At 56.2% G+C, this 10,250-nt stretch overlaps 1 protein-coding gene across 1 annotated transcript in view; it reads right to left on the bottom strand.

Annotated features, from left to right (window-relative positions):
- The window catches only part of LOC144932963 (uncharacterized), a 50,359-nt gene that overhangs the window by 9,243 nt on the left and 30,866 nt on the right, over positions 1-10,250 (bottom strand). The window contains exons 9-14 of the mRNA XM_078857365.1: positions 9,432-9,960; positions 7,105-7,171; positions 5,221-5,296; positions 2,915-2,999; positions 1,573-1,665; positions 1,194-1,379 (exon numbers count right to left, since the gene is read on the bottom strand). Coding sequence (XP_078713491.1) covers positions 1,194-1,379; positions 1,573-1,665; positions 2,915-2,999; positions 5,221-5,296; positions 7,105-7,171; positions 9,432-9,960 — 1,036 coding nt within the window. The remainder of the gene's footprint in view (positions 1-1,193; positions 1,380-1,572; positions 1,666-2,914; positions 3,000-5,220; positions 5,297-7,104; positions 7,172-9,431; positions 9,961-10,250) is intronic.

Genomic DNA, 10,250 nt, shown 5'->3' with positions numbered 1-10,250 from the left:
GCGCACACATACACACACGCTCAGGTACAGCACGCATACGCATTACTACACCCGAGTGCTATTCATGCACCTGCAATTAGCACGATTGGCTACGCACGGTGCGAAAGAAGTTCAACATACATTCATACTGTTATTAGATTACTATAGGCAAGTCCCGATCATCCTGTCTTTATGCTCTGCGTGCAGCGTGTCATCAGGTTAGCTTTATTTAACGAGTGCCAATTACTTTAAATGATTACTTTTACAGCAGAATGATTCCCTAAAAACGGGGCTTGCGTTGCAATGACTGGCGCACAGAGATCACCGAGCGAAGGGCCAGGCGCGGAGGAGTTTGGACGTTGGCTGTAAAGCGGTGACGTGAATCCTTCGTAGACATTGGCTCACGGTGGCTAGGAGATGTTAACTACCACGCCTGGTATGCGGGAGGTCATGGGTTCGATTCCAATCCTGCCGCCTGCCGCCTGCTGTATATTTGGAGTTGCATGTTCTCTCTCTCTCTCTCCCCGTGGTCGCGTAGATTTTCTCTGGGTCCTCCGTGTTTTTTTTTTCACCAATATATTAGGTGCAACAGTGGTGAGATGTTAACTACCTCGCTTGGTATACAGGAGGTCGTGGGTTCGATCCCAACCCTGACGACTGTATATTTGGAGTTTGCAAGTCTCTCTCTCTCGCTGTCGTCGCGTGGATTTTTCTCCGGGTCCTCCGGCTTTCCCCTCCACATTTAGAATCAATATCATGTGTTTAGAGTCTTCGGCGGCCCTAAATTTCCACGCGATAAGCCACTTCGTTAAGCTGATCATCTGTGATAGCCAGGTCGCTTCTGTAAAAAGAGCTCATAGCTCAGTGGGCCTTAGCTGAAAAAATAAAAAAGAGTTTAATCGTTTTAGTTTAGAATCGAGGCAGAAACAGAAGACGGCTTTTCCTGCACGAACTCCGAGGAGGCAACTGCCCCCATCCTGCCCCTTCCCCCCTACGTCCCCCATGCCCAAGACAAACTCGACAACCCCCCTCTAGTATCGCGCCGCTACTTCCGAGAGTAAATAAAATGCCACGCGTCGCGCGAACGCCACTCAGAGACGGCTGCCACGGCGTGCGTGGGCGTACGTGGGCGTGCGTGGGCGTGCGTGGGCGTGCGTGGGCGTGCGTGGGCGTGCGTGGGCGTGCGTGGGCGTGCGTGGGCGTGCGCTCGTCACCGGGCCGACACGGCGAGGCTGGCGAGGGGCGTCCCGCTCGTGGCCTGTGCGTGTGCGCGCCGCGCCATCACGCGCGTCACCAGCGTGTCCCGCAGAGGCCGAGCCAGCGGCAGGTCCCCGCCGGTCACGCACGCGCACACCACGCCGGCCAGCAGGCACACCACCTCGTCCGTCAGCTCCGAGACGCTGCACACAACACACGGCACACGCCACCACCTTGTCCGTGAGCCGAGACGCTGCACACAACACACGGCACACGCCACCACCTCGTCCGTGAGCCGAGACGCTGCACACAACACACGCACACCGACTCGTCCGAGGGGACGGCGGTGGGGGTGGGAGTTCTCCGTGTGCGATGCGTTGGGGTGCGGTCGCTCACCACAGGTCGTCGGTGACCCTGAGCAGCAGCGAGAGCGCGTTCCTGCGTGCCCGCGTGTGCGCCGCGTCCTCCGTCCTGCTCAGGTGCCGGTACGTTTTCGGGTCGCGCCGTTAAGGGAACTTGGCCGATACGCGGGTGGACACGTGCACGTCGCTGCACCGCACGGCAATCGCCCTGCGCCCTCGTGCAGCGAGAGAGAGAGGGGACGGCGCAGAGACGCGAGGAGGAGCCACAGACTTGCGCAGCCAGGCGGCGAGCCGGCACAGACAACAATTGCCCAAAGCTCTGCGGTCCTCTACGTATGAAGGTGTTATCGGCCAATTTAACGAGCGTTCACATGTGGGAGGAAACCGGAGCAACACGGAGAAAACTCCCCCGCGTGCGAGGGCGAAACATGATATCCCCGTACGGACGAAAAAGGTTGGAGTCCACATTTGTGCCGCACGGCCGTCCGCACTTCTGATTAGCATGGTTGGCTACGTACAATGCGCAGGGAGTTCAATGTACCTCCTGGCAGAGCCGGGGAACGGCTCCTCTTCCTCAACGCCCATGAGAAGGGAGTTTTGGAAGATACGGGCAATGATCCATCAACCCTCGCTGCTGTCTCTACGGTGCTGGATCGCATATACGCGAGCGTGCACGTGTGCGCGAGTGCTTCATGTGCAGGGAGCGGGGAGCGGTGGCGCAGCGGTTAGAGCACCGCGCTACGGACACGGCGACCCGAGTTCAAGCGCCCGCTCGCGTTCAACATCGCTGAGGAATGATCTGAACCGGTCCTCTGCCTCCCCCTAGGTCGACTCAGCCTTAAAGAAGCCGTGTGTAGAATGACAGCACCCTGGAGAGACAAAGGCGGCCGAGCGTGGTTCTGGCCCCGCCTCCCCTTCACGCATCATTCTGGTCTCACATTGTGCTCGGTTAACGGCACTCGTCCCAGTGGTCTGTACGGCGATGCAGGCACAGCGGGGAGCGGTAGTGATGTAGTTAGCGCTACGCTGCGCTACGAACGCAGTGACCCAAGTTCGATTCCCCCTCATGGCCAACACCCAGTGACGATTATGTGAACCGGTCCTGGGCCTGCCCTAAGTCAGTCGACTTAGGGGAGGCCCAAGACTGGTTCAGATAATCGTCGGCCTCAAATGAGTACCTGGTGCGGTTTGTAAACATCGCCATTGGGGAGACAAAGGCGGCCGGGCGTGGTGATGGCCACCCACCCCCTCGTGTGCTGTGCCGGCCTTCACAGGTGCTACTCGCTAACAGCCCTTGCCCCAACAGCCAACAGTCTGTTAAGGCTACACGGGGGATCTCTGCCTTTGTTTGTGCGCAGTGCACAGGGAGAGGATATCTCATGATGAGTTTGCGGAGGAGCCCCTCGGAGGAAATGAACGTCCTGTAGGTGACGATGAACGCCTCGCAGAACACCAGGTACTCTGCAGGGACACGCGGAGAGAGCCGCGCAGCGCACGAGCAACATCACGCGCCTCCGATTAGACACGGTTGGCTACGTAGGGTGCGAAAGAAGTTCAACATACTGCCCATAGACTCAGCACTGACCATAGACTCAGCACTGCCCATAGACTTAGCACTGACCATAGACTCAGCACTGCCCATAGACTCAACACTGCACCATAGACTCAGCACTGCCCATAGACTCAACACTGCCCAAAGACTCAACACTGCACCATAGACTCAGCACTGCCCATAGACTCAACACTGCCCAAAGACTCAACACTGCACCATAGACTCAACACTGCCCAAAGACTCAACACTGCCCATAGACTCAACACTGCACCATAAACTCAACAATGCCCACAGACTCAACACTGCCCATAGACTAAACACTGCCCATAGACTCAGCACTGCCCATACACTCAACACTGACCATAGACTCAGCACTGCCCATAGACTCAGCACTGCCGGTAGACTCAACACTAACCATAGACTCAGCACTGCCCATAGACTCAGCACTGACTATAGACTCAGCACTGTCCATAGACTCAGCACTGACCATAGACTCAGCACTGTCCATAGACTCAGCACTGCCGGTAGACTCAACAATAACCATAGACTCAGCACTGCCCATAGACTCAGCACTGACCATAGACTCAGCACTGTCCATAGACTCAGCACTGCCGGTAGACTCAACACTAACCATAGACTCAGCACTGCCCATAGACTCAACACTAACCATAGACTCAGCACTGCCCATAGACTCAACACTGCTCATAGACTCGACACTGTCCATAGACTCAACACTGACCAGAAACTAATCACTGTCCATAGACTCAACACTACCCAAAGACTCAACACTGCCCACAGACTCAACACTGCACCATAGACTCAACACTGCCCAAAGACCCAACAATGCCCACAGACTCAACACTGCACCATAGACTCAACACTGCCCAAAGACCCAACACTGCCCACAGACTCAACACTGCCCATAGACTCAACACTGCACCATAGACTCAACACTGCCCATAGACTCAACACTGCCCATATACTCAACACTGCCCACAGACTCAAAATTGCCCATAGACACAACACTGCCCACAGACTCAACACGATTACGATTGTTTAAAAACTAATTTACATTTCCATCGTATTATACATTACTGTTATTATTCATAAATTATGATTATTCGTCAAATTTATTCATTTTGATTCCCTAGACATGTCAATCGGCCTAAGGTCACTTTACCTCCTGACCTGGGGCGCTCTGTGCACCTTGTGCCCGTCAGTAATTGGGCTCTGTCCTCTGGCGATGTGCACGTTGTACGTACGCTGAACTTCGATCGCACCGCACGGAGCCAACCATGCAAGTCGGAGGGCAGCGCAGCAAAATGCAATGTTGTACTGCACTTCTACGCTATGAAGCAACGATGGAGTTTTTGCACCGCTCTCTGCTGCCCGCGACGTAATCCCCCACCCCCCTCGCCCCGCCGAGACCTTTCCATTCCTGCCCGTTCCCCATAACTGCTCAGGAAGGTATCTGCGATGCACAACGCCGTCCGCTGCTACGTTCACTTGAACGTCGCCGGACGGAGAGGACGGTTGGCGCTACGTACGGCGCAAAAGGAGTTCAACGTACATCCTAATACAGCAGCAGCAGCAGCAGCAGAGCCTAGCCGGGTCGTCGCAAGCGCTGAGCCCCTCCCCCTGACCCGTGTCCCCGCACTCTCTCCCAGTCGGTCCCCTAAACGCTCCCTCCTGCACCAAGCCCCCGAGCTGGGCCGCTGCCGAGTCAGCGACACGCCCCGCCAAGTCCGATTCACATCTCAGGGCCGGCTGCCATGACTCGCCAAGCCGTAGACACCCACGGTCGGGCCACTGCCATTCGCGAGCCGCTGCAGTGGCCTGCTGCGCGTGGCGGCGGTCGCCCGTCCAACCGCTGTCCCCGGCTCAGGCCCGCTCAGCTTTCAAGACGCGCCGTGGCACTTGGGCCGCCAGGCGTCTGTGAGCAAGTGCTTTATAGCTCATCGGATTCCGCCTCCGGTATAAAGCTGCTCATTCTGACTCTCCAGCGAAGGTTAAACCGTTCGCTGTCTCTTCCCACGAGCGATCGCTCGCTGGAATCCGCCGCGTCAGAATATCGAGAGAGCGACGCTTGATCCGACAACGCGGCGGGCTGGGTGGCGGGGGTTGGCGTACGTTTTTTATCGGCCATGGTCGCGTGGACGATGAGGATGTCTTGGGAACCCCCCTTGAGGTCGGGTCCACTATCAACCTGCCGAGAGGAGGCAAGGGGTGGGCCGGTCCATTGGCGGAGGAGAGTTAGGGGGGAGCAGTCGCACACCACACACGCGCACACACACACCGCTACGTGTGCATGTCTGCTATTCCCATCGTTCAGCTCGTTTGCTCAGGGGAGAGCCTCATCGAGTCTCAAGACTCCTTCTTTCAGGAGGGTCCTGCCAAGTTCGTCGCAGGAGTGGCCGACGTTGCTGCTGCTGCTGCTGTGTATACTCCCCATTGAGCAATGTGCACTCAATGTTTCAGCACTGGTGTGTTTGGTCAATACCAGTGATATAATGATGGGGTTTTTTTTGGCTAAGGGTGGAATACCAGAGGAGAAACCTATTGCAGCACAGGGGCAGAACCAGCAAACTCCCCACAGGAAGATTCCCCGACCACGAATCGAACCCAGGACCCTGCCGCTCAATCTCTACGTCTGCATCTTCGTCTTTTGCGCAGCACGTGGCCAACGGTGCCAATATAGCCACAGACAGAGCAGAACATCACGCCCCTGGGTTTGACGTCACGTTGGCTACGTACGGTGCGAAAGAAGTTCGACGTAGAGACGTACGAGCGCACATCACGAACACGCACGAGGCCTGTCGCGGCTACGAACGTCACGTTTGCCAGCGGCACTGCCTCGGACAAAGCGGCCGACGTTTTGGTCGAGCTGGCGGCAGATGTGCCGGCATTGCGTGCCGATTTTTTAAAAATCTGCATTTGATTTGACGCGCTACGACGAAGGGCCATTGCACGAAACGTCGCCTGTTGTGTTTATAAATGTAACCTTAAGGTCACAGAGTTAATGGCGAATGTTGCGAGTTTGTTTTTTTCTCATTGTGAAATTGCGCTTTGTGCACCACAGCCAAAACAACAGCAGCAGCAGCAGCATGACGTCGCAATCAAAATATAGTCGTCGCTGTTCTCCTATAATGCGGTGGTAGTTGTTGCATTCCTGAAGAACACCGTGTTGCGGAGAAAATCGCGTTATAATAAAGAATATAGACTATGGGCTAAAGCACAGTCCGCGATAACCCCGTGAGATGCGTACGCAGGCTGAACAAAGACTGAGGGCACGTGGGTAGCATCTGGAAGCATCCAGCAGCATCCCGTCGCCTTGTGTGATGCTACACCGAGGCAGCCGTACGACCGCTTATTCCTACTCGCGCGACGTAGGAATAAGCGGTCCAATTTAAATCCGCGTTACAAAAAATGTGTTCCCTTAAACATTCATCATCGCTTTACATCCAATGCACGTTACGAAAACACGCGGCGTTGTAGGAGAACAGACCGAATGCACGACAGATAGAAATCTCTGCTGGTTCAGAATTTTTACAGATGCTCATCATTAATTTTCAACCCATTTTCTCAATCGACTGCTGCACGGTCTTGCCAACGCCACGTGGGTCATGGAGGTTTTTTTTTTCCTCACTGTAAATCAACCACGCTGGTCAGTGCAGGTTGGTGAAGGACGGAGCTCTGGACGGGATTAGATGTCACTCCCCACCGATTTTAACCGTGGCAGGCGAATTTGAACCCGGGTCGCTGGGTTCATAGTGCAATGCGCTAACCACTGTACCACCGCTCCACCTATTGTATTTGTCCACGTGATGTTAGTGCTTTTTGTATCGTTTGAACGGTTTTTGTTTCACTGTAAGGTTCTACATTTATTTGTTTATTTTTAATAAAAACATTCTTATTTAAGGGAACCCTGAGGGGTGGCGCCCACCGCCTACGCCCCCGTGCAGCGCCACCGCCGGCTCCACTGGTGGAGCGACGTTGCTACGAGGGCGACGTCACCTGGCTCCTCAGCACCAGCCTCCTGATGATCTCTTGGTAGTCAACGAGGAAGAGTTCTTCTTGTTCCCTGCACACATCGGCAACCATCAGCACCATCAGCACCATCAGCACCATCATCATCATTCAGCACCATCAGCACCATCAGCACCATCAGCACCATCAGCACCATCAGCACCATCAGCACCATCAGCACCATCAGCACCATCAACACCATCAGCACCATCAGCACCATCAGCACCATCAGCACCATCAGCACCATCAGCACCATCAGCACCATCAACACCATCAGCACCATCAGCACCATCAACACCATCAGCACCATCAGCACCATCAGCACCATCAGCACCATCAGCACCATCAGCACCATCAGCACCATCAGCACCATCAGCACCATCAGCACCATCAGCACCATCAGCACCATCAGCACCATCAACACCATCAGCACCATCGGCACCATCAGCACCATCAACACCATCAGCACCATCAGCACCATCAGCACCATCAACACCATCAACACCATCAGCACCATCAACACCATCAACACCATCAGCACCATCAGCACCATCAACACCATCAGCACCATCAGCACCATCAGCACCATCAACACCATCAGCACCATCAGCACCATCAACACCATCAGCACCATCAACACCATCAGCACCATCAGCACCATCAGCACCATCAACACCATCAGCACCATCAACACCATCAGCACCATCAGCACCATCAGCATCATTCAGCACCATCAGCACCATCAACACCATCAGCACCATCAGCACCATCAACACCATCAGCACCATCAACACCATCAACACCATCAGCACCATCAGCACCATCAACACCATCAGCATCATTCAGCACCATCAGCACCATCAGCACCATCAACACCATCAGCACCATCAGCACCATCAGCACCATCAACACCATCAGCACCATCAACACCATCAGCACCATCAGCACCATCAGCATCATTCAGCACCATCAGCACCATCAGCACCATCAACACCATCAGCACCATCAACACCATCAGCACCATCAGCACCATCAGCACCATCAGCATCATTCAGCACCATCAGCACCATCAGCACCATCAGCACCATCAGCACCATCAACACCATCAGCACCATCAACACCATCAGCACCATCAGCACCATCAGCATCATTCAGCACCATCAGCACCATCAGCACCATCAGCACCATCAGCACCATCAGCACCATCAGCACCATCAGCACCATCAACACCATCAGCACCATCAGCACCATCAACACCATCAGCATCATTCAGCACCATCAGCACCATCAACACCATCAGCACCATCAGCACCATCAGCACCATCAGCACCATCAACACCATCAGCACCATCAACACCATCAGCACCATCAGCACCATCAGCATCATTCAGCACCATCAGCACCATCAGCACCATCAGCACCATCAACACCATCAGCACCATCAGCACCATCAACACCATCAGCACCATCAGCACCATCAGCACCATCAGCACCATCAGCACCATCAGCACTATCAACACCATCAACACCATCAGCACCATCAGCACCATCAGCATCATTCAGCACCATCAGCACCATCAGCACCATCAGCACCATCAGCATCATCAGCACCATCAGCACCATCAACACCATCAACACCATCAGCACCATCAGCATCATTCAGCACCATCAACACCATCAACACCATCAGCACCATCAGCATCATCAGCACCATCAGCACCATCATCATCATTCAGCACCAAAGACAAAGATCCCCCGTGTAGCCTGTAACAGACCGTTGGGGCAAGTGCTGATAGCGAGTAGCACCTGTGAAGGCCGGCACGGCACACGAGGCGGCGGGTGGCCAGCAGCACGCCTGGCCGCCTTTGTCTCCCCAGTGGTGACGTTTACACACCGCACCATGCAGTCACTTGTGTGTGCTGTACGAGTGCCACGTGTGCCGTGCGTGTGCTGCGTGTGTGCTGCGTGTGTGCTGTGCGTGTGCTGCGTGTGTGCTGTGCGTGTGCTGCGTGTGTGCTGTACGAGTGCCACGTGTGCTGCGTGTGTGCTGTGCGTGTGCTGCGTGTGTGCTGTGCGTGTGCTGCGTGTGTGCTGCGTGTGTGCTGTGCGTGTGCTGCGTGTGTGCTGTGCGTGTGCTGCGTGTGTGCTGTACGAGTGCCACGTGTGCTGCGTGTGTGCTGTGCGTGTGCTGCGTGTGTGCTGTGCGTGTGCTGCGTGTGTGCTGTGCGTGTGCTGCATGTGTGCTGTACGAGTGCCACGTGTGCTGCGTGTGTGCTGTGCGTGTGCTGCGTGCGTGCCGTGCGCGCGTTGCTCACGAGCAGGGCGTGGCGACGGACGGGCTCGCTCCGCCCATCGTGGGCACGCCGTCTCCTGCGGGACTCTTACTCGTCGCGCTCGGCGCCGCGTCCACCCCAGGGGCCTCCTCGACGGCCTCCCCCTGCCCGTCGCCCGCGGGCACCACGGGCGTCTCGTCGACGATGACGACCACCGGTAGATCGCCGGGTAAGCGATCGCCGCCGCCGAGGCCACCGCTCGGCGAGACGGGCCCGGCCCCGGCGGCCGACGTGGCCTCGCCGCTCGCAGCCGAGGGACCCGGCCGACCATCGGCGTGCGAGCCGGAGGGGGAATCGTTTCGCTCGCCGGGGGAGGACGGCGCATGGGGAGCGCCGGCGTGGGGGGCCCTCTCGTGGACCGGCGGCGGGGCCGCCCGGGCGTCGCCGACGGTCGCTTGGATGTCCTGGATGTCGGGCATGAGGCGGTAGTCGATGGGTCTCATGGCGATGAACGACGTGGCGTCGGGAGTCTTGTAATCCCGACACATCTGTATGTAGGTCTGCACGTGGGCTGCACACGAACGCGCGCACACAACGGATACGCGCGCGCCCTTCGTTTAATGAGGGCGGACGGGGTGCGGCGACCCGCTGCTCAGAGGAGACGATCGCGGCTGGGCTCGCAGAGTGGCGGCCGCCGTGTTTGTGTTTTACCCGTGGGCCATGAGGGCCATGAGGGCCGTTTTACGGCATGGCACGCAGGCTTACGCGAGAATGTATCGTTTATTCGAAACTTGAATCGCAACTAAAATGCATGTCACAGAGTAGAATGAAAGAGAACGCTGTTCAAGCACTTGCCCAGTC

Source organism: Lampetra fluviatilis, chromosome 6 (assembly GCF_964198595.1).
Source record: "Lampetra fluviatilis chromosome 6, kcLamFluv1.1, whole genome shotgun sequence".
NCBI classification, from domain to species: Eukaryota; Metazoa; Chordata; class Hyperoartia; order Petromyzontiformes; family Petromyzontidae; genus Lampetra; species Lampetra fluviatilis.
Note: the sequence above shows the minus strand (reverse complement) of the source record. Positions and strands in the feature narration are given on the sequence as shown.